Source organism: Arvicola amphibius, chromosome 18, assembly GCF_903992535.2.
Source record: "Arvicola amphibius chromosome 18, mArvAmp1.2, whole genome shotgun sequence".
Lineage (NCBI taxonomy): Eukaryota > Metazoa > Chordata > Mammalia > Rodentia > Cricetidae > Arvicola > Arvicola amphibius.
The window spans coordinates 7,060,729-7,085,828 of NC_052064.1; the positions used below are offsets into that span (position 1 = coordinate 7,060,729).

General features: G+C 42.7%; 1 protein-coding gene across 6 annotated transcripts in view; it reads right to left on the reverse strand.

Moving 5' to 3' along the window:
- The window catches only part of Srpk2 (SRSF protein kinase 2), a 189,376-nt gene that overhangs the window by 2,524 nt on the left and 161,752 nt on the right, over positions 1-25,100 (reverse strand). For 2 of the 6 annotated variants that reach the window (XM_038315213.1, XM_038315215.2), the window contains 9 exons: positions 24,932-25,097; positions 23,784-23,809; positions 22,554-22,800; positions 20,942-21,409; positions 14,014-14,114; positions 13,813-13,920; positions 8,893-8,962; positions 8,257-8,349; positions 7,790-7,882 (listed from right to left, as the gene is read on the reverse strand). In XM_038315213.1, the coding sequence (XP_038171141.1) occupies positions 7,790-7,882; positions 8,257-8,349; positions 8,893-8,962; positions 13,813-13,920; positions 14,014-14,114; positions 20,942-21,409; positions 22,554-22,800; positions 23,784-23,809; positions 24,932-25,097 (1,372 nt within the window). The remainder of the gene's footprint in view (positions 1-7,789; positions 7,883-8,256; positions 8,350-8,892; positions 8,963-13,812; positions 13,921-14,013; positions 14,115-20,941; positions 21,410-22,553; positions 22,801-23,783; positions 23,810-24,931; positions 25,098-25,100) is intronic. The other 4 variants (XM_038315214.1, XM_038315218.2, XM_038315217.2 and 1 more) reach the window with 4 other exon arrangements.

Here is a 25,100-nt window from a genome sequence, read left to right on the forward strand (position 1 = left end):
AAAGAACACAGTAACTCGAATTTGTCTAAATTTAGATAAACAGCCACAAGAAACTAGTGGAGACCAAAAACAAATGCTGTTCTTCTCTACATTTTGTCGTAAAATATATGACCTCAAGGACAATTCCTTATAAAACATGAAGTTAAAAATTTTCAAATGTGTCACCTATACAATGAAAGTGTCACCCCCCCCCCCCCCCCCAAAATTTGGAAGCTCTGACACAGCAGGAAAATGAACAGTAAGTAGGTAGCCTGTGTACTACAAAGACCTTTGTTAAAAAAAAAAAATGTATTCCAGGTCACTTTCACTCTGAACAACTCCATTTCTGTGTGTTGGAAAATGTTCACGGACTGTCCACTGTTACCTATAAGGTGGCCTTCTTGGGCCCCTGTGCTTCTCCTACGCATCTAGAAACTACGTCAACTGACTGCCACACCCATAGCAGGCCTTCAGTAGCACACTGCCAGGTGAGTGGAGCCCCGCACTCAAGCCTGGCACCACAACAGGATGTCTTCCGCTTGCTGTAATACGTTCTCAACCTGCTTTATGCTGTGATCCTTTAATAAAGTTCTTCATGTTGCGCTGACCCCCAACCATAAAACTATTTTATTGCTACTTCAAAACTAATTTTTCTACTGTTATGAACCATAATGTAAATATCTGATTTGCAACACTCCTGCCCCCCAGGAGCTGAGAACCCCTGCTGCAGGAGTGCTCTGATGATTTGCACCAGAGGCCTGGACTACTGCACTCATGCAAACCAGTTAGAAATACCCTGGTCCCCCCACTTTCAAACTCTAACAAAAAGAAGATAGGATTCCTACAAATGCAAAAAACAAGTCAAGAATCACAGCAATCCCACACCCACCTACACCCATGGCCCTTTTCTTTCTGTACTTTCTTCAGTGCCTACTCTTGGCTGTCTGCAGTAGTACCACAATGCTATACACAGGACTCCAGAAAGAAACTTTTGGGATGGTTCCTGGTTAAAGAAGGTGAGTGACAAACAAGCTTCCAACTGCTAGCAACAAAGTTAAGTGCTGCTTCAATCTGGAGATCAGATCTCTACGTTTAGTAAGGAAACAGACCCACAATTTTAGTAGTGGAAAAGAAAGACCTTCAAATAAAAACAGTTTGTAAAGATCAGGTCCATCCAAAGGCTGGTTAGAGGCTCAAAGGGTAAGCGGGCTTGCCACACAACGGTGCAAGCCTGATGACCCGAGTCTGACCACTGGAACTCTGTAAAGTGTAACGGAGAGAAATGACTCCACAGAGTTGTTCTGATTAACACACATGTACTGTGGCACATGGCACCCACACATACCATACATAAACTAAGAAAAATTTAGAAACAAATCTGAAAAATCATTGAAGTCTAGCTCTAGGGACATAGTCAAATAAGATCAGGGTTAGGATGGAGGCTAAGGCTGAATATAAAGCACATATACTTGTTGAAGTTAACCTACATAGATGTGATGTATGTAATAAAAGTCTCAAAGCTATGCTTTACAGAGTCACAGGACTTAAAATATACTGATGAACATGGAAAGCAGCTGCACATTAGAACCCAGCTCTCCAGGCAGCAAACACCTCCCAGGTACATTTTCAGTAGCCTAGCCACAGAACGAGCACAGCCATCAATCTCCAACAGTTAAGATTACAGTTCACACACAACACTGAGGCTCAATCTTTGGTAACAGAAGAAACTCTCTTGAAATTTAATTATTCTGTATTGACATAAGTGTTCGTCCTTCCTTCAATGGGCATCAAACTCAGTAGATCCATCTCTCAACCCATAGAAACTGGTTCCAAGATTGTACCTTCATCAACAATCCAAGGATATTCAAATCTCCTAAATAAAATAGTACAGTGTTTGCATATAACCTACACACACTGCACATACCACACAACCACACACACTACACTGTCATATATTTTTTGACACAGGGTTATCACTATGTAGCCCAGACTGACCTGGAATTTTCAATCTTGTTTTCATATCCTCAACGATGGGATTACAGCTCTATATTACTACACAAGACACTCACCTCCACACTATACCTCTGAACACAATACAAGAGCCAGAGAAATAGTTATATTCTACTAACTGGGGATAGGACAAAGAAAACAGTACATACATAATTTTTAATAAATGTATTTCTGTTCTGTTATTGACAGAATTTTTGGATATGGAATAAGAGAAACTAAAAGATGCACCATGTCACCAGCTGTGGAAAAGTACATAGCAGGGACAGGAAGATCAGTGAGTTGTAATCCCTAGTCCAAAACCTGAGACTCTGAGCACCATCATGATAAGGAAGAAAAGTACACACTGGATCTCATATGATGAGTGACATTCAACGCCAGCTGTGACAGCCTATGTGCATTTACATGCCCATGAAATAGAAGTGAGTTTTGTGTCCTTTAGTGTCAAATCATCAAGTTAGTTTATCATACGTATGTAAATATTTCAACGTCTGAGGAATTCAGGAATCCACAGCTCTTTCAGTCTCAAGCACTTTGAACAAGGAACATTCTGCTTGTATGGTGGAAATTATTTCAAATTTACAATAATTTCACTGCTCTGATCATACAGCTTTAGACTAAGTACCAAAACACTCCTTAAAACCTACAATCAAGAGCTAGAGAAACTCAACAGTTAAGAACACTTGTTACGCTTATAGAGGATCCAGGTTCAGTTCTTGGGATCCACATGGTGATACACAACCATCTACAACACCAATTCCAGGGGACCTGACACCTGACCTCTGAAGGCACCAGGCTCATATATGGTGCACATAAACAACACCTCACATACAGAAAACAAGTCTTAACAACAAAACAACACAATAAATAAGACCACCCGCACTCATCTATGCAGCCTATGGTGAGTGTGGTTTTCTGCTGCCGGGGAACGGCATCACCCACGTGTACACCCCGTCCACTGCCTCAGTGGCCTTTGTCCTGCAGTTGCCAGGCAAAACCGTGTGAGCAAGAGGAAGTGCTAGAGTAGTCACACTGCTCTGGTTTGTGCTTGTCTTCTGTTAGCCTCACACCGGCCATGTCCATCCTTCCCAGAAGGTTCCTCGTGTTCCTAAAGCCGTGAGATAATCACACACTCCATGCAGATGCAAAACTGGAATGATATGAGAATTTTTGATTCTTTTAAAACTTGAAACCAAGAAAACGGAGCAGAACATTGCCCACATGAAGCCTGTCAGTACTAGCAAAGAGGAACTGTGCCCACGGACTCTGCTCCTCGCACTTCTCACAGGTCACTACTTTTCAGGTAGCCCTGGAGGTTAAGTTTAAAACATTCTTGAGTTTCAGGTTAAATATGTAAATTAAAGATATGGACTACAGGGGCTGGAGAGATGGCTCAGAGGTTAAGAGCATTGCCTGCTCTACCAAAGGTCCTGAGTTCAATTCCCAGCAACCACATGGTGGCTCATAACCATCTGTAATGAGGTCTGATGCTCTCTTCTGGCCTGCAGGCATACACACAGACAGAATATTATATACATTATATATATATATTTAAAAAAAAGATATGGACTACAAAGAGTGTAAGGCCAGCCTGAGATGTATACAGGAAACCTCATGGTGGTGTGTTCTGTGAAAATTCACATCCCTTACTATCCCACCTCAGAACTCAGAGCATTGGAATGCTGGTCCCGACACTAAGATGTGTTGTTGCATGTGGACCTCACTGCACTTCTGAAATATTCAATTCAATTTAATTTAATTAAATCTTTACTTTTTTATTAACATTTTTTTCTCCTGTGCATGAACATTTTGCTTGCATACATATCTGTGCACCATGAGTGTTCCTAGAGCCCATGAAAGCTGAAAGAAGTTGTTGAATCCTCTTGAACTTTAATTATAGATAATTGTGAGCCACCATGTGGGTACAGAGAATTAAACCCAGGTCCTCTGCAAGAGCATCCAGTGCTCTTAACTGCGAAGTCATTCTTCTAGTCCCTTTATTACATCTGTAGCATCTGGAAGTATCTGTTTTGTGTGTGGGAACACATGTGCCATGCATGAGTACGTAGAGCAAGCAGTAGGTATTCTCTGAGTTCTGGGGTCAAAGTCAGGCTATCTGATTTGGGGGCAGATTTTACCTGGTGAGCAATTTAATAGGAGCCCTGAATTTAACGACATCGTAAGAGCGAAGTCGGATGTGCAGTCAGATGTTCCCACTGTAGTTGATGCTCCATGTGGGAACAAGTTCAGGTAACCTATCACCTTCGATGAGTCCATTTTTTTTTTTTGTTTTATTTTGTTTTTTTGAGACAGGGTTTCTCTGTCATTTTGGATACTGTCCTGGAACTAGCTCTTGTAGACCAGAGTGGCCTCGAACTCACAGAGTCCGCCTGTCTCTGCCTCCAAAGTGCTCGGATTAAAAGTGTGTGCCATCACTGCCCAGCCGATGAATCCATTTTTAACACAATAAATTCACTAAAACAATGGCTACAGATGGTCAAAGAAAACAGCCAAATCAGGATCACTGATTTACTCACCAACCCCCTGGGGGTTGCCACTCACTTGTTAAGGAACAGGAGAAAGAACAAAATCCACAGTGGTGCTGACTTCTACTGGGACACATCCTAACTGTCTCCTCCTTTACTCATTTTGAGAGGGGATCTCACTATGTAGCCCAGATTGGCCTTCAGTTCCAAGTGAGTCTCCAACCTCACTCCTATAAGCCACACCCACCACATTCTGGTTCTTTATGGTCTCAGGTGGGTAATGTTCACATCCAAGAGCATAAGCAGCCAGTTAAACTTAATTGGGTAACTACACTGCTTGTCTCAAAATTCAGTTCAGTTTTTAACTTCTGGCCAAGGAATGCCCAGAACTAGTACTGGTTGTGACTTCTAGAATTCGTAAGAAAGAGACCAGTCAGCTGCATCTGATGCTTGTTTTTAACACATGAAACTCACTGCCCTCCTCAGACCAGTGGTAGGGGTGGAAACCTCGGAACAAAGAGCAGAAAAGGATTCCTAGTAAACAATTCATGAGTGTTCTGCTGCAGATATGGCTCAAAGCAAAATGACAACTTTACATTCTGCTTTTGTCTATCAATTGTGGCATGTTACGCTGGGCATGGTGGTATATGCCTTTAATCCTAACCTTCGAGAGACAGAGGGAGAAGGAACTTTGTGAGTTTGAAGCTAGCCTGGTCTACAAAGCCTATTATTTAAAAACAAAGTAAAACAAAACTCATTTTCTCATTCTCATAGAAATACTTTCATAACACGTCTTCACTCCTCCTTCTAATACTGTACATCTGTCAAAGTCCAACCCTCTTCTGATTGCCATGGTGATAACCAACCAACCAACAACCAGAAAGGAGTCTGTAAACCCAAACTCCTGGTCATAAGGGATTTATGGCCATATCACAGAGTCTCTCTTGTTTAAAAGGGAAAAATCATTCTATTTACCACAGTAACACCAAATTAAAAAGAGTATTAAGTACACAGCATGGTGGTAGTGAGGCTGGAGGATCAAGCATTAAAAGACAGGAACTACAGATATGTATCAGTGGTTATGAGCACTTATTGCTCTTGCAAAGGACCCGGGTTCGATTTCTAGTACTCACATGGCCGCTCACAACCATCCACAAGTCCAGTCCCAGGGATCTGATGCCCTTTGCTTACTTCCCTGCACATCAGGCACACGTGTAATGTACACACATACATGTAGACAGAAAAAACACTGCATAAAATACACACAAAATAAATAAAGCTTAAAAAGAAAATCAGTGAAACCCTGTTTTTAAAGCTGAGATAGACAGATACCAACGGTGGGAGTACAAGAATGCATACTAACTTTCTCCTTGCAAATCACTTTCAAACAAGTAGCTCAAAAAGAACCTAAGCACTTAAGTACTAAAGCACAAGTGCTAAAAACGGTTGTTTACACACACACACACACACACACACACACACACACGTCCTGGGAGCACGGGTGCTGAGAAAAAAGCCCATGTGAAATGTGCCCAATAGGACAGGTACATCTCCCAGAAACTATTAATCTGGGCCCCTCAGTCCAGCAGGCAGGAGTAAGAAGATATACCACTGCTGCTGTAGAACTGAATTAATGGCTTACAGCTGCATAACCTAAGGAGCCAAGAAGCACACCATGTCTATGGCTCCAGCACTGCGAAGGCTGAGGCTAGAGGACCAGGAGATCAAGGCTCTGTTTCAAAAAGAAAAAAGAAGGACTGGAGAGATGACTCAGTAGTTAAAGAGCTCTTCCAAAGTTTGCTTCTCAAGACCTACATGGCAGCTCAAAACCATCCCATGGTATCTGATGCTTCTGTAGGAACCATGTATACACATGGTAGACTGTAGGCAAAAGACACACACACACACACGCACGCACGCAAGCACACGCACACACGGAGGGAGGGGGGAGAGAGCTAGTGAGATGGTTAGCTTAGGAGGTAAAGAGGCTTGCCGCAAAGCCTTTTTGACATGGATCTGATCCCCAGATCATATGCATTAATTAAAAAGGAGAGAAGAAACAACAGCAAAAGTGTCTTCTGATGTCCACGTACACCCCATGTCACATATGACCTCCCCAGTAAGTAAATAAATGTAATTTAAAAAGAGATGAGGAATGGGAGAAAGGAAGGGGAGTTAAAACAACTTCAACTGGGCTTTCCATGTCCTACTCAAGCTGAGGGTACACAGACACACACACACACACACACACACACACACGTTCTTAAGACATGCATATATATGTGTACACGTTGGGGAGGCAGAGGACAATGGAGGCTGTTGTTCCTTAGGAGCTGTTAACTTCTGAGCACTGTCTCTCATTGGGGCCTGGAGCCTGACATTGCTGGGCTGAATGGCTAAAGAGCCCCAGGGTTCCAGGCACCAGAATTACAATGCACATGACAGCACACTTTGCTTTCTTAAGTGAGTAATGGGATTGAGCTCAGCTCAAGCTTGTATGGCAAACCCTTTGCCAACTAGCTTTCTCCCCAGTCCTCAAGCAAACTTTCTTTAAAGGAGAATGTAAACAAAACTGAACCTAAGCTGGTAAAAACAATTAAAACACCAAAGAAGCTCAAAAGGCAACAGCACCTGAGAGTTTTGTTGTCATCAGACAAGATCTTATGTAGCCTAGGCTAACCTAGTTGAGGATGACCCTGAATTCCGCACCTTCTACACCCACCTCCCAACTGCTAAGATTAAAGAGTCCCAGCTTTTCCTGAGGAGTCATTTTTTAGGGTGAGGGGAGACCCTGGGGCTTTTGAGGTATTTTTAAGCATTGATACTGCCTGGAGACTACAAATGGCAATCAACTGATCAACGTCGCGGCCAAGGAATGGTCAGTGAGAATGGTATCATTAAGGGCAATCACCATCTTCATAGCACAGCCCCACAGTGTCAAATAGCTCAGACATCTCCAAGAGAATGCCCATGGCTACATATGAAGCTCATCTCTAGACTGTCCCGAGTGCTGGGATTAGAGAGGAGCCATCATGCTCACTCAGTCTAGCTCTTTTCCAAAAGCCACTGCAAGTCCTTTCCACAAACATTTGGACAGATAGTATGTACAGTCAGTAAGGATTGTTGTAAGTCTGTTTTCTTACAAAAGTCTCACTCCACAGATACCAGATGATTCCAGATTATTTCATGAGTACCTTCTTCAGAAGAATTCCCCAGTTGAAAAGTCTTGATCTTTTCCACTGCCCAAACATGAGTGTACTACTTCTCCCTTTGGGAGAGGATTATGCTGAAAATCAGTGTTGCATAAATACCGTTACCTTTTCTGGTGAAAAACTCCTTGGAATATTTCCCCAACATAGCGTATTTTCGAGGGACTTTCCCCAGCAGTTCAATGATCAATGCTATGTGATCTGCATTGGGAAACATTGCCAGCAAAACAGAAACACACGACAGTTTAATCAGTACACTGCATGCAGACACTATCACTGCCCGCGCAGACAGAAACGGAGCGCAACCTGAATGACCAAAAACAGGATTTGTCCAGTTGATTCAAAACTAAACGCTAGAGGGCACTCGACTGTGCTGAGTACCAGCACGAGGCCAGTGTTGAGTGTGTCACAGCACAGAGCACACTTGGTCTTCGCCGGCATGCACACCAGCACAGGCGTTCTGCTCAGCTGCTTTTGGAATTTAGAAGAAATGCTTTGGTCACCACTACTGCTGCTCCTGCAGCTATTCCATTTCTGTCTGCATCGTGGCGCTTTTCAAAGAGAAGAGGTACTACCTCTGCGGTTGAAGAATTCCCGAGAATATTTTCCAGACAGAGCAAAGTGCCTTGGGATACTGCCTAGCAGCTCTATGATGTGGGCTATGTGGTCTATGAGGAGAGAAAAAAAAAAGGATATAGGAATGGGGAGGGCAAAGGGAAGGATGGGATAAAAGAAGAGGGGAAAAGTGAAATTAGTAAAAAATCAGAACTAGATTCAAATCAACAATGTCTGCAGCACATCCATGCAGAGGTTCGTGGGAATGGCAGGTCTCAGATACCAACTGGAGCAGCAACAGTGACTGAGGCCAGCTCACCCCAGGCTACCTCAGCATTGCAAGCAAGGAAGCATGAAGATGGGCAGGTTCACAGAAGGAATTCAAGTCTGAATTCCCTGGTGTTCAACTGAGCTCCCAGACAGGACAGCAAAATGGGCAGCAGAGCGGTAGACGAAGGAACCAGAGTGACCGTAATGGACTTGGAAAACTGTTGGGTGGGTGCTGCCCATTCACCCGCACTTAGGGGGCTTCAAACTCAAAGCAAAGGCATCTGAATTTAGTGTTTGAAAACCCAAAACTTGTCTCTGCTTCAGTCAAACAGTAAACAATATTCTCTAGATCCACACCAAGGTACTCACTGGGCAACAACACTCACCTTCATCTCTGGAATAGTCTTCCCCAGAATGCGGTTCGAACAAATAGTCTCCTGTTGCCAGCTCAAATGCCTAGGACACAACACACGACAAGCTGAACACTTCAGAGGTGGCTCAAGAGCCAGCAGTTCTTTGCTAGAGGAAGCCTACTTTTGCAGAGAAGCACAAGCAGACCAAAGAACATCCTAGAAAAGCCCAACCCCTAGTTTTCCTTTCTTCCAGAAAAGTTCACAGAAGCTACAGGCTTACTTTTACATGTCTTCTCATGGGAGAGGGAAGAGCTGAGGCTCCTCCCACTGTAGGAAGTGGCACAGAGCTACCCAGCAGTCAGCAGCAGCTCTGGTCACTGCACACTCTACATAGAGTGAAATAAGGCTCAGTTCAGGACTCGGGCAGGCCTGCGTGAGTCCAAGGCCCACAGATCAGATGTTGCTGGGCTTTGTCGATGCACTTAGGATGAAGGACTAGTTCCAGCATCTTGGTCATCATCAGTTTACTCATCTCTGACTCAACCAGAGGAGCACCTAGGACCAAGACTCCTTTCTTTTCTACCCTCCAGGCCCTCCTTAGATGCAGGAAACACTACACCTCACGGTGCTACCTACTATCCCTCAGAACATCAGCATGAAGACAAGTTCACTCAGTTTTACTTCCTTTGCTCAGAAAAGAAAAGAAAAGGAAAAGAAAAGAAAAGAAAAGAAAGAAACAAACTATCTTTTTCATTATACATACAGGAGTCTGATTGTGTGAGATATGCAAAGACAGCAACTACTATTGTGCTGATAATGAAAAAAAATTTTTTAAAGGTTAACTCGCATTTTTAGCTTCTCCCAGATTTAATGCTACTGTGTTAAGCTCTTCCTGCTTGCTGATGCTGGTGAACAGGCAACCATGCCAATGTCTCTCCTTTTCGCACTCCTGCTGAAGAGCATTCCCAACATTAGTCATCTCCTTTCTCTCCCTTCTAATGGCCAGAGTGCTGAGCAGGCTCCTTGAGGCTCATTTACCAGGTTACAGCTGTCCAACTAACAGCACAGCCACACTCCCTAATGTTTAAATACACGAATTACATCCTGATTGAGAAGGAGGTCCCAAAGCAGACTTGGGTCTGAGAGGGCACAGCAATGTCATCTCAGCAGAAGACAACCTGACAGCCCAGCACTGCAGCTGCAACAAGAACACACAGTGCACAAAGACTCTCAGTTGGGACACACACACACACACACACACACCCAGCCACCCAATTAACAATCATGGCAGCTGGACCAACCTCTGAGAAAGAAAATTATTTATTTGGCCCCAATTCCAAGTGGACAAGACTGTTTCGTGCTTGTAAAACCATTCAATAACCTGCAGGCCAGGAGAAAAATTTGGAGCCCTAACAGGATGAAAGAGACTGGAGAAGCCACTGGGATCCAGGTTAAGGAGAACCCTCGATGTGCTTCTCTTTGCCCATCATCGATATTATCAGATACTTTTTTTTAGAAGATGATTATTTGAACAGCACTCAGGTTTCCAGTGTAGTACTTAAAGATGATATCAATGAAATGATTAATAAAAAGATGAGCTTGGTGCCGGAGAGATGGCTCAGGGAGTAAAAGCACTGGCTGCTCTTTCCGAGGACCAAGGTTCAGTTCCCAGCACCCACATGGTAGGCTCAGAACCTTTTGTAACTCCAATTCCACAGGATTTAATATCCTCTTCTGGCCTTCATGGAATCTGCCTGTATGTGGTGCATAGATATACATGCACGCAAAGCACCCATACACATAAAATAAAAATATTTTTTAAAAGAGGAAAACATCAAAAAAAAAAAAAGAATTAAAAAAAGAAGAGAAAGGTAGGATAGATCCCTGGATGAATATGACATATAGCAGGGCAAATAACATGTTAGAATAAATATAACATACAGCAAGGTAAATACATGTTAGAATGAAAACAGCCCTCCCCACTTTGATCACAAAAAATGTTTTAATGCTAGCAGCTGTGGAAATAGGGAACATTATCGCCATCAATATACTAAGCTATTCCACTACAAGTTCTATTATTAGTATTCAATATTAGGCAACTCTGGAATCTTCCTCCTGCTCTTACTCTAGTCCCCATCACTGTTCTAAGTTCCAGGGAACAGGCACTTCCTTTTCTGCTCTGACCAAATAAGGTCATGACATGACCATTGCTGGAGAAGTCTAGAGAAATTTGTCAGAAGTAAAATTTTGTTTTTTCATTCTGATTGTGACGAGGACTCATCATGGGGACACAAGAGCTCCCTATTTAAACAAAGACACCGTGTACAAAGAGGTAGCAGTGAACATACAGACTTCATGTTGATATACACTACACATTTATACCCACAAGGTGCCAAAGGCCATGAACTGGGAGATCCTGCTTCCTTTCTTGGTTGTACTTGTCCAGCTACAGAGCCCAAACTGTCCTCCCAACAGTAGTGGGGCCTCATCACACCCAGAACTTCTTGTTTCCAATGCAGCCTCTGGTCGAGTTATACCATTTGTAAAACTGGAAAGGGTATGGATTTTACAGTAACGGCCTATGGCCTTATCAATGCTGGGCAAATCTAAACTTCAGAGGGGGAAAAAGGTGAACAAGCTCTGGCTCCTCCTCTGTGACTTGTTCTTTAGGAAGAACAAGTGACCGACCACAGTTACAACCTTGTAAGGAGGGAACTGGACTGGCAACAACCTCTGAGCAGCCCCACAGCACTGAGATCACCAGAAGCAGTCTCTTAAAAGGGGAAAAACAGAGACAGAGTCAGCATTTCCTTACTGTCTCATGGTTTCCAACTATGAACACTTCCCAGCAAGAGCGTGGTGGACGGCTGGAAGCCTGCACAGAGCACAGGGACAAAGACAGACAGCATGGTATAAGAGGATGCCAACAGCTGAACTGTTACCCACATACTGTGATGTCCTGCTTTTCTGGTTATATCACCAAACTTAATATCCAAAATTAGAAGCACAAGATTTCAGGGTTCACAGAGTTCTCAGAGCCTGACCTAAGCAGCCCTGGCACATGGACTCCATATTGCTGAGGACAAATGGAAACTGAGCCGGCCAGGCCTGCCCAGCACACAGCCCATCGGGTCAAGGCACTCACTCCTTCCCTTCTGATCTGGCTTTGCCTTCCCTCCACCCTCACACCGACCCTGAAAATAAAGTAGCTATCACATGGGCAGTAGCTTCTCTCAGCCACTATAACTGGATTTTAGGATCTCATTGAAAAACAAAATTTTAAAATAATTTAAAATTCATTTTCTAGAATTATTAGAACAAGAACCTAGGAAGGCATTGTATTTCCTATCTGGCCAATCATCATCTCAGATAATGGTAACTTTAAAGATGAAAAGCATCTTATGTCTCTCACATCATCTAGCACTATCTGCTTAACAAAATGCTTTTACACTGACTGGAGACATGACTCAGCGGTTAAGAGCACTTGCTGCTCTTACAGAGGGCCCAGGTTCAGTTCCTAGTGTAGACAGGGCCGATCAGTGGTAACACCAGTCCCAGGGAATCAGACAACAGGCATGCACAACAACGGGTATACAGACATACCACACGTGTGTGTGTGGGGGGGCATCTATGGTTTTTCGAGAAGGGTTTTTCTGTGTAGCCTTGGCTGTCCTGGAGTACGCTTTGGAGACCAGGGTTGGCTTTGAAATCACAGAGATCTGCCTGCCTCTGCTTCCCAAGTGCTGGGACTAAAGACATGTGCCACCACACCTGACCAAAAAAATTGAAATGGTTAAAATGCTTTTTATACTAGCACTACTGGACACAAAATACAGAAGATTCCAAACAATGATTAAGTTCTGAACAATAGGAAGCATAATATTTACTCTGCTCTCCCCTTTCACCTCCTCCCCTTTCAGAAGATGAGCACTAAGCCTTGTACAGGAACCCTTTCATTTAGATATTCAAAGAGAATTTCTCTAAAAAGTGATTACAAGAGTTGAGGATGTGATTCAGTTAGAGGAATACTTGCCTATTGGGTGTGAACCTCTGGGCTCCATCCCTAGAACTACAATAAAATTAAGTAATACTAAATAGGATAAACATGGCAGCGCTGGAAACTACACAAACACACATGCCACCTTTCCCACCAAAGACCAACAAGAAGCTGACTGAGAAGAATGTGCCAAACTGGCTGAACACGTTGTGAAAGACAACCTGGTATTAGCTTATGAGTGAGGAACAACACATGCTTCTCAATTCAGTGTAGGGCAAATGGCAACAATCCTGGAATCTCAGCACTCAACCCAGTCTGGGCTACATTTCAAAAATGAAACAAATAAAAAGATCCTGAGCTGAAGATGATGAAGAGATGGCTCAGTTAGGAAAGTGTCTGCCATGGAAGTCTATGAGTTTCATCTCCAGAACTCATATATCAATGCTTGTAAAACCAGCACTTAGGGGAGCAGACCAACTGAACCTAATCAAGAGTTCTAGAACAAGTTATCCTGTCTCAAGAAAACCAGAATGACACTGAGGATCCCTGTCCTCCACATGCACGTGCATATATGTGGACATACAGTTACACACACCTGTTTACATGATGTGTGCCAATTCTGGGTTTAGTTTAGAATGCCCAAGTCAAAGGGATGTTCCTGCTGCCCCCAGGAGAGGACCACTGTGTTCCTGGGGAAACAGACTCAAACTGAGGACGTTTGTGCCACCACTACTGTCTCAGGAGAGCCGGAAAACAAGGCAGAACTCTTGAGTTAGAAAGAAAGCAACTGCACTGTCAGATGAAGAGCCTTCCTGAAGCTCTGGGAGAGGTCACCTGTCAGTGCTACAAACTTTTCAGTGCAGTCACCCTCTGCTGTGAGAAGACATCTGACGGTACCCCTCGATGTGACAGGGAGCCGGAAACGCACTGAAACTTCCAGAGACTACGGCTCTTACCATGCATGCTGTACTCCAAATGTCTGCGGGAGTGCTGTAGCCGGCTCCTATCAGAACTTCTATGGACCTATACTGACGTGTTTGGATATCCTCTGTGAAATGTTTATGCTGAAAAGGAAGAGATGTGATAAATACTGTTTCAAAAAGAGCATCTCCTCACACAAAATCATAATTAAAATGTAAAATGAAAACTCTACTTACCACCCAACAAGCGTTTCCCAGATCAGCAATTTTTACTCTAATTTTATCTGCGTTCCGTGGATCCAGAGGGTTCACCAACAGGTCAGCTGCCCGGGTTTTTGCTGCCATGAGCAAACACAAGACAGTTAGCACAGGACGAAAGGCTTGCGCGTGTGCGCACAGTGCTTGTCAAGCACAGCCTTTTGTGGATAAACCTAGAATCCCGCGGGCTGGACTACTGCGGAAACATTAAAGCCACTTAAAGATAAAGACGGGTAACCAAACGGTTCTGAGCGATATGCAGTTCACCGATGCCATGTGATCATGAATACTACCTCAACACTGAGAGCATTCCCTACTACAGCTTCCTTAACTGAACAGTCAAAGACATCAAGGGCTATTTGACAACTGATAAGCAAAAGCAGATTATAGGCAGAGGCTACCTCTTATGGTTTAGTTTTGAACAGGAAGAGGCCAACCAGTGTCAATAGCTGGAGTGGGCATTAAGGCATATGATGACCTATAGCAGGCCAGGCCTAGGGCCACTGGATTCAGAGAAGTTCTCAGCTCAGCCTTAGCTATGTTGTAAGCAGTTAGCGCAGGTCAGCACGTTCATCTTCGTACTTAATCTGAGCCCTTCCATGTTCACATTTTTGGTCATATTGAATTGGAATTTACAGACTGTTAAGACTATTGAGAAAACTCAGCTCAGTGCAGAACATTAATGCCCTTGTTGGGGAGTCATTTTTTTCATGCCAGGTTAACGCTTGTGTGTACTGTGTCTTTCAGTGTACTGAACTAAGGAGCCATGGTGCTTGAGGGGATTCAGTTTCTTGGTAAATCCCATAAAGGAGGTAAGGTCAGTCTTGCTAACAGCAGGGCAGACCGAAGCAGGGCCACCAGGTTCTAAACCATCCAGATAATCCAGAGGCAGGCTACAGGGTCTCAACTCTGGTCAGTGTTTGAACTCTGACAGCTTTTCCTGAGTTTATGAATCAACTTGGGCCAGACAGGCAAAGAGGTTCTCTTCTTGCCACTTGCCTTATGCCCACAACCCTGTATAAGGGTGGTCTCACACACACAGGGTTTTATCAAAGACTAGGCAGGAGCTAGGGAAAATAAAAGAAACACAGAAACTCAGGAAATAATGATAATGAAATGAGCAGAATAACCGACCTAAGCACAGTACTCTGGAGACACACCCGCAACACCACCTCCTCCACTGTCACTGTCAAGAACAATTTTGTTCAAATGAATTCAAATCTTAGTTTCAATACCTATGAATTTAAAGCCTAGAAAATGACAACTTCTTTGAGACTATTTTCAGGAAGAAATGAAATGGAATAACCTCTACCCCAAAAGAAATGCATACTCAAGTCAGAACAGTATCTTCCTGAATGGCCAGGACTTAATTTTGCTTTAGAGTCAGTGAGTAAGCAGGCACTGAAGAAACTATATAGACATTCGGTGCTAGACTTCAGGTTAGGTAGCTGGGTCAGCGGATGTCGGTACCAGGGAAGCAGGTAGTTTGTAATCTACTAATTTTTCCTAGTGGTTGTCTTTAAAGACACCTCGAAAAGCTGTGTGATTCAAATGCATCACAGGAAGTCTACTTTCAGGACAACATTACCACATGTTTAGTTTCTGTGCAGCTAACATTTGCCTGTAATGTTCACTAAACTAAATATGATAGCATGCTATTATCCTCTAGTTTTGTTATTCAGACTAAGCTATTCAGATTACAATGTGTCTCAAACAATTATAGACAATTTATTTCAATAATTTAATTGTATGAGAACACAAGAGGTGATAAAATATTATTGTGTGTCTTAGTTTCCATGTGAGGGGAGGGCCCTGAAAAAACCCACTGAACACAGATGCACTCACACCTGTTGCAAACTCACTCTTAAGTGTGCCTGGACTCACTGATTAGATTTAGTCTCCCCACAGTGACCTGCCATAGCGTTTCTTTCTGATGATGATGCTAACACAAATGACTTACTGGCACTCTTTCCCTTCCAAAATGAAAAGCTGCTAACTTTTCTCTGCCTCCACTAGAACATGAATAAAAATGGCAGGTTTTAGTTTAGGAAGCACTGGAATTTGAAGCTACTTTCTCAAAATCTGATCTCTTTTGTCAAGCAAGATGGTAGGTGATGAGACAGCTGACAGCACTCAGTTACGCACTACATGTTTAAAACATGCTAAAACAAAGGTACAAACAGCCTCTCTATCTAGATGAGGGTCGGAACTAGGACAATTAATGCTTATACCTGATCAATTCCTTTGACAAACACTTACCCAGGCCCTTTTTATATGTCATTATGGTGCCAGAACACAGTAAAAACACACTAGAATTAGGAAACTCATGTCATACACTGGTTGAAAATACAGCCAGTAATAACCAGGCAGTGATGGCACACACCTTTAATCCCAGCATTCAGGAGGCAGAGGCAGGGAGAGCTGAGTTCAAGGTTAGCCTGGTCTACATGATTGAGTTTCAGGACAACCAGGGCTATATGGAGAAACCCTGTCTCATAAAGACGAGAGAGGCAGAGACAAAGAGAGAGCATACAGGTAATAATGCAAGCACACACAATCCATATTAACACACCAGAAAACTACGCCACAAGGAGACACAAAACTAAGACGACGCATGATTGCGAAGGTGACGCTGAAAATCCTTTCTTCTCTTTTTATACTTTCATGTGGTGTGGAGGGAGGAGCACAGCACCTGTATGAAGGTGACACACAGAGAACACACCGTGTGTTCTGGGGATTGAATCCATGTTACGAGGGTTGGAGGAAAAGTGCCTTTACCTACTGAGCCATTCTGCCAGCCCCTGAGAAAACTTTTCTGGGAGGGCTGGTACTGAAGGAAAGCACGAGCAGGAGAACTCCCAGGCGGAGGCGGGCACTTCAGACCCTTATCACAGTCGAGCACACGATCTGCAAAAGGTTTAAAAGATCGCCAGCTGGGGTGGCCCAGAGGCATCAGCATGCTGTTTGGAAGCACAATGAGAATGCTCAGTATTTATGGAGGGATGATTCAGAGTATCAAACTATGTGAGAAACAGAAGCTAGTCAGATCATTTGGGGAACAGGGAGAAGATAATGGGATATGCTATAAAAGACACGTGTATTTCTAGATAGAGAATATCCTAAGGATCAAGAGATAAAATACAATGTCCATACCATGGCAACCTGATCAGGACCGACTAAAAGGATTATGGAGTAAGGACTCTAAAGAGACCCAGCAGCCAAACTCACAAGACCACTCTGCTCTGATCCTTTGCCCTTCGGATTCGTAAGACAAGATGTCCATTGGCTGCCGTGGCTCGTCTAGCAGCTAATGATCTAAGACAATCTCCTCATCTCAACTGTCCAGGGCTATCAAGGTCCTTTCACCTGGCATCTAAGTTCTTCAAACACTATGATTTGGCCCTGACATGTTTTTACAGTTCTATGTGTCCATCTCACTCTGATGGCACAAACCAACACAAACGCACACCACTGCTTACTTCCTGCGGGGAGGGTACACTGTTTTACCATACCTTGGATCAGGGAAAATAAAAAACTATTTTCAAACTAAAGAGGAGAACCGAGAATGGACTGAGTAACAGAAAAAACTTTAGTTAATTCTTCAGACAATAAATGCTTAAATATTTACAAGTATCCCTAATATCTATAGCATGCAGTTTCTATAAAATATAAGTAGAGGACATATATAGCTATTTATTGAGCGAGACTTTCCAAGTAACTACTTTACTTCAAAGAGGTGCCCTAATAATTCATTTCTGTGCTTCAGTTGATTGCTGTGCTGCTCATAGGCACAGGTAGCAATGTGGAGCTGACTGCTGGACCCCATGAGAAGCTGTGAAGAATTAGGAACAAAGGAACTGATCTGATTAGCACGATGTAAAACTGGAAGAGTGATTTGGAAGGAAATCAGGAATTGCAGGTGGAGGCACAATACACAGAAATAAGCCAAAAGGCTCTGAAACAATACAGCCAAACAACGATCTGGACCTTAGGGCCAAGGCAGGTAAGATCCTATTGTGTGAAGTGGCTGGCAAGGGTGACCTAGTTTGCCTTCTGTAGCTATAATAAAACATTGAGCAAACCAACTTGAAAGAAGAAAGAGGTTACTTGGCTTATACTTCCACAGTGCAGACCATGATTGAGGGAAATCACGACAGAAACTCAAGCAGGAACCCGGATGCAGAAACTGAAGCAAAGACCAGAGGGGAATGTTGCTTACTGACTTGTTCCTTACAGTTTGTTCAACTTTCCAATACAGCCCAGAACTGTGGCATCTCACATCAATCATTAATTAAGAAAATGCCCCCACAGACTTGCCCACAGGCCAATATAATGAAAGCAGTTCTTCAATTGAGGTTCCTTCTTCCCAAGTGACTTGTATTAAATTGACAAAAACCACCACACAGGGCATATGACAGAAAAGAACGGGCATGCAGAAGATAACCAACACAATACGGCATGTTTTAGCTAAGATCCATAGCATCCCCACACATGGTTTACTCCATACCTCAAGCCACTCTCACTGGGGATGGAAGCACTGGGGCAGATCTACCACTTTCTCCTTGGGCCCTACATGTTGCTATGACTCAGTAGGAATTGAGTCAATCAACAGGGATTGAGTCATCAATGCCATAGCAGCCAATGGACATCATGGACAGGCACAGGAAGTGAGAAAAAGACTACAGCATAAGAACAAAAATGTCAGGACAGAGGCCATGTGGTGTCAACACTTAAGGTGTATAGACCTGGTAAATTTCCCAAAGGAACAGCAAAGTAAGCAGAGACTGCAAATAGAGGAAGACGGGCTGCTGTGTGGAGACCGTAAGGCCCAAGCAGGAGTTACACCTCGCACTCCTTCTAAGACAAAGCAGGCAAGGTAGCTAGTTGTACAGTATCCTACCAATCAAGAAATAAAACTAGTTCTCTGACAGTGTGCAAGTAAGTGTTCTTTACGTGAAAGCTCTGAATTTTTTTTTAATATTTATTTATTTATTATGTATACAATACTCTTCTGCAGGCCAGAAGAGGGCACCAGACCCCATTACAGATGGTTGTGAGCCACCATGTGGTTGCTGGGAATTGAACTCAGGACCTTTGGAAGAGCAGGCAATGCTCTTAACCTCTGAGCCATCTCTCCAGCCCAAAAGCTCTGAATTTTCAGTTAACTTTCTGCAATGGAATTTTAGATTTGTCTAAATTAGAAACCATTCCTAACTCATTCATTACAATCATAAATTCTGTCTTTCATAATGCCCTAACCTATCCCTAACTACCCTGGCTCACCAGATGAGTGAATAATAACATGGTAGGTGAAATCAAACAAGTAAACAAGACCCAAGAGCTGCCCACCGGACCTGAGCCTCAGATACTATCAATGTGGCAGAGCAGTAAAGAGTATGCCTGTTAAGGGACTTTAAACAACCAAGGTACAGGTACTGAATTTAATAATACATAGCATTTGCTTTCAATAGTAACAACACTAAATAAATGTGGCTGTTGCTTCCCTTTAACAGAAGAAATTGAGGCAAAAAGAGGTTAAGAAATTAAAGTCCCATGATGATTAGGTTTTAAGATGGGGTTCTATTTTCTATATTTGAAACCACTGTTCTAAACTGTCATGCGAAAAATAATGAAAAGCTATTGCATGAATTACTTTGTATATAAATATGTAAATATGTGAAAAATTAAGCTGCACTAGACACAATAAAAGCAGAGAAATACAAGTTACTAGTGCCATTGCTCAGAAGTGAACCTGTGTTTATTTTATGTGAACTCTACCACTCCCTGGCTAGAACAAGGGTGAGGCATAAACCATGCACAGTCACGTAAACAAAATACAAACTAGGACAATTAATTATAGCCCGTGAGTAATGGAGGTGCTGGCCTGGTGCAACTGAAGAGGCTGTAGAATCTTCTGCCAATTTCTTGGGCTGGCTCAATTACTTGCCACGTGTTAAAGAAAAGTGTTAAAGAGGGCAGAGGAGGATTCTGAAATTTTCCACTATGGGTCAGAATGGACATTAACTATGATATACAATCTTTCCTTCCTTAATATGCAATTAGCTACATGGTATTTGCTCCTAAAATATGGGTCTGCAGAAAGGGCCCCAGACAGATAAGAACCTAAGATCCAATCTATAATCTGCTATCATGCTTTATCAAAACTAGAATCATGTAAACAAGGACAACCATTAAATAAAAATGCAACTTGTCTCTTAGTAGAGCTGAAAACTGCAAGTGCTCCCCTGCCTGGAAACAACCCCTGAAGACATCACTACCACCAGCTGGAAACAACCCTGAAGACACTACTACCACTAGCTGGAAACAACCCCTGAAGATACTACCACCAGCTAGAAACAACCCCTGAAGACACTACCACCACTAGCTGGAAACAACCCCTGAAGATACTACCACCAGCTAGAAACAACCCCTGAAGACACTACCACCACTAGCTGGAAACAACCCTGAAGACACTACCACCACCAGCTGGAAACAACCCTGAAGACACTACCACCACTAGCTGGAAACAACCCCTGAAGATACTACCACCAGCTAGAAACAACCCCTGAAGACACTACCACAACCAGCTGGAAACAACCCCTGAAGACACTACTACCACCAGCTGGAAAAGGGTTGTATGTAGCAAGCTATGAGGTTGTTAGTGGTGAAGATGTTCCAAGTATCCAACGTCACTGGAAAAGCAATAAATGAATATGTTCAGGGATAGGATTTCAGAGAGTAAGAGAAACCCTGGCAGCACATGATACACTGCTAAAGCATTTCATTTGTTCTTGAATATGAAAGTACTGAAATTCGAGGGTTAGTGCTTATTTACATATCTTTTCCTCCTTATCAAAGGTATGACTCTGCCCGGGGAAAGCAGACAGAGATGCAAAGGGACACTTACTTTTTGGCAAATCTCCAGTACTAGAGGCTGAAACTGTTCTGCTTCTGTCATGGGATGGGCTGCTTTCCTCTTGCTCAGTGAGTGGTGATCCCTCTGAAAGCACAGAGCCACAGGCCACAGGTTCTAAGGGCCCAGAAAATAATGATGTGGAAAACTCTGGACTTTTATGTTGTCCATTTGGCAATTCACCATTGAACTGTTCATAGGAACTGCCATACGTATAATCACTCTCTGCATTTGGCTCATCTAGGTTATATTCCTCAGGATTTGCACAGTCATCTTCATCATCCTCTTCATCCTCCAGCTGCTGTTCCAATAAAAAGGGACCATTTTCAATATGGCCATTGGCTTTAGGGGACTCCATCCATGTAGGGTCTATGTTTGCAAGTTCCTGTTCAACATCATCTTCATCCTTCTCAGCATTTTCCTTCTCTGCATCTTCTTTTTCTTCCTGGTCTTCAGCTTCACCTTAAAAAATATCAGATTAAGATTAGGAGTAATGACTCTCCTGCACAGTAGTACTAGTTAGTACTAGTTAGATTAGGAGTAATGACTCTCCTGCACAGTAGTACTAGTTAGCTTCTTAAACAAGAGATACTTAGTATTTTTTTGGTTTTGGTTTTGGTTTTTACAAACAGGATTTCTCTGTGTAGCTCTGACTGTCCTGGAACTCCCTATGTAAACCAGGCTGGAGCTGAACTGAAAGATCCACCTGTCTCCTGAGTGCTGCGATTAACACCACACCAAACTAAAAGACGCTTTTAACGTACCACAAAATCTTGTTTTCTGCTTATTTAATAATTAGCCTTCTATTTTCAGGAACAAGTTAGCTCTTGGGGCAAAATTCTGAGTAAAACTAGACTTTTATTTCAACCCCTCCCATTGCTTTTTTCAAAGACGCTTACTGTACTGGATCTTTTAAGACTTTAATTTAAAACGTGTAGTGTACATGTGTGTACATGCCCATGGCCTTAACGGCCAGAGGCCTCTGATCCCCTTAGAGCCAGAGCTACATGACACAAGTGGTACTAGGAACAAAGCTTGGTTCCTTTTCAAGACGATTGATCCATTTTTACATTCCTTAACTGATTCCTCTGCAGTTTCAGAATAAGATCAGAGGTGCGGCCGGGCAGTGGTGGCGCACGCCTTTAATCCCAGCACTCGGGAGGCAGAGGCAGACGGATCTCTGTGAGTTCGAGGCCAGCCTAGTCTACAAGAGCTAGTTCCAGGACAGGCTCCAAAGCCACAGAGAAACCCTGTCTCGAAAAACCAAAAAAAAAAAAAAAAAAAAAAAAAAAAGATCAGAGGTGCGTTAAAGCGAGGCAAAACATTAATTACAGAAAAAAAAGGGTCATCATCAACAGGAAAAAGACACTATGTTTCTCAGACTTCCTTTTCCGCTTTTTGACAACCTACTTTGAAACGTTAACATATGCCTAACAGATACTTTACAAAAAGAATACAGGCTGTTTTCCATAACCTCCAACAAGGAGTTAGAGAAAATCGTCCTAATATCTGAGACAGCAGCACGGAGCCGACTGGCTGGTCCCTGGATACGCAGCTCCAGGACACCGACCCAACAGCCCTCCCTCCTGCTCACAGTTATACTAACCGTTATCCTTTGCTGCCTCATCTTCTGTCACCTCCTCTAGTACTGCTGCCTTTAGTTTCTCCTCTGGGTGATATCCATCATCGTGTTCATTGGAAGGTACGGCAGAGGGGATGCTTTCCTCTATGATTTTCCTTTCAGCTTCTCGTTCCAATTCCTCAATCTCCTGTAAGCGTTTCTCCAGCAACTCAGCCTGCCTCTTCTGTTTCTTTTTCAGCTTTTTCTTTTTATTTTTAGATATTTTTCCTATCTACAACATGGTAAGAAAGTACCATATATCAGGTGCTTCTTCTTAAAATACTATTTAAGAATATAAGTGCTAGCAACATGGCAAATTCCTACTCTAGTTTTAGTTATAGTCACAAACTCTGTCAAAAGATCTACCTTAGGATAGGACTGTGCTTATACTTTGTTGGGCTTCCCCCTGAAGGTGCCTAACTTCCATTAGAAAGTCTAGGAGAACTGAGCATCTTGAAAAACCTTGCTTTTAGCAAGAATCTCTTCTATCCAGAATCATTCTCGCTCCTCAACAACACAACACCTACCAAGACAGGTAGCCAACAGCACTGTCTGAGTTTGGCTCTTAAACCAAGCTGTCATCAACAGCCAATATAACATTAATTTTCATAAATAATGATATAATATAAAAGGACAAAAAAGGAAAAGCCACAGTTTTGTCTACCTCCAGCTATAGCCATATACCTTAGAAAGCACTGGCAACTGGCAGCGAGAACCTTTAAAGCATCATAATCCAAATCCTTAAATCAGGGTAGAACTATGAGAGTGATTTAGACTTTTCTGGCAACAACTCATCAGGCTTGAATTTCTCTTCCAAGACAAAAGGTCCACAGAAAAGATAATGCCCACTCACACATAAACAGCTAGCTATAAAATAAGAAACTTGGAGGTCAAGCAAAAGTAATTTTTAAAAGATTCTTTTAAACTTGATCTAAAACCTTACAATTCGCTGAACTTGGCCAACTGCAGCCCAGAGAGCACAGGAGGAGACTGGTCTTGCAGTAGCTTTGCTATTCCCATATCTAAAGTCAAGGTTTTTCTTTTTGGGGGGAGTGGGGCAGCAGATACAGAGCACTTATAAACATGTCCACTTTTAAATTAGTTAAAATTATTACTTTTAAATTTTAAATTATGTAGTTAGTTGCTACATAATTTGTGAAGCTCAATAGTAAAAAGTCCCTGCTGACATGATGAATATACATGTAAAATACTTACAGGCTTTTGCTGTGGAGCCGTACTCACTAAAACAAAACAAAACAAAACGGGTATTCAGAGAAAAGCAGACATTCTGATTTGTAACATGAAATAATCATGTCTTCTAATAACCCAACTTCACAACTTCAAAAAACTTAAACCTTTGAGGTTTCTAAACATAGGAACCTAGAACAAGATTATGCAACGCAGACACATGACTGATTCTTCCAGGACACAGGAGAAACTGTTCGTATATAAAGTCACTCATCTTGCAAACAGCCTCTCTCAAATCAAAGACTGGCAAGTTGAGAAAACAGCAGAAAGAAGAAAAAGAAATGGAAAAAGAGTTTATAAGTCAGTCATAGAACCAAATGTGTTTCACAAACAAGAAAAGGAACATTTTAGAAGAGAAGGCACACAGCTCTGTTTACAAACCACTTGGAAAGCATCAGGGAGCACAGAACACAGCACAGCACATTTTGGCATTGCGAGCATGAAAGCTTTGTGAATCGCTTGCATGAGCTAACACCATCACGATGGCCGCTGAGAGGAGGTAAAAGCACACCTATAGGAAGACCTCCTCCGTCACAAGACCTGTAGTCTGCACATCTGTTCAGCAATGTGCCAGCACACAGGCAATGTAACTGCTCTGAAAGCACAGCCAGCTCCTCACTGCCACCAATAAATTCTACAAAATTCAGAAGAACTATGCTAATGCTCGTGACCTGATTCCCTTTCCCACTCCATATCCCTCGATGTTTCACAGCTAATACCAAATGTATCGATCAGACTGAGATGGGTACAACTACATTAACTTAAGAGAAGAAAAAGAGTTTTATAAAACCAAAGTCAGAAAAAACTCAGATGACTGCGGGTAGGCTACAAGACACCTGCTATCTATTCTCCAGAGACTTTGACAGCACAGTATGCTCCTGTGTAGATGAAACAAGAGCTGAGAATTTAGATGTTCAGTAGACGGTAAAAGATAGCACAAACAATTAAAAATAAATTAACTAGGGCATCTTCTTGGAAAAAAGTTATTTTCAGTATCTAAACTCTTAGAAAAAGTTACTAATATGTACACATCAAACTCAACTGTCCTCAAGGCATAAGTCTGAAAGCTTCCAGCCCTCAAGTGGACTGAAGCAATGAGGGCTCAGCTCCCTCACCTGCAGACCCAGAAGGAGGAGGAGCACCTGCTTTCTGCCACTCAGTAGCCTCGGCCGCCATTCTTCGCACGTATGCATCATCTACACACATCAAGATGTTCTCCGGCTTTATGTCAGTGTGAATTATCTTGCATTTACTGTGTAGATAATCTAACCCTTGAAGAACCTG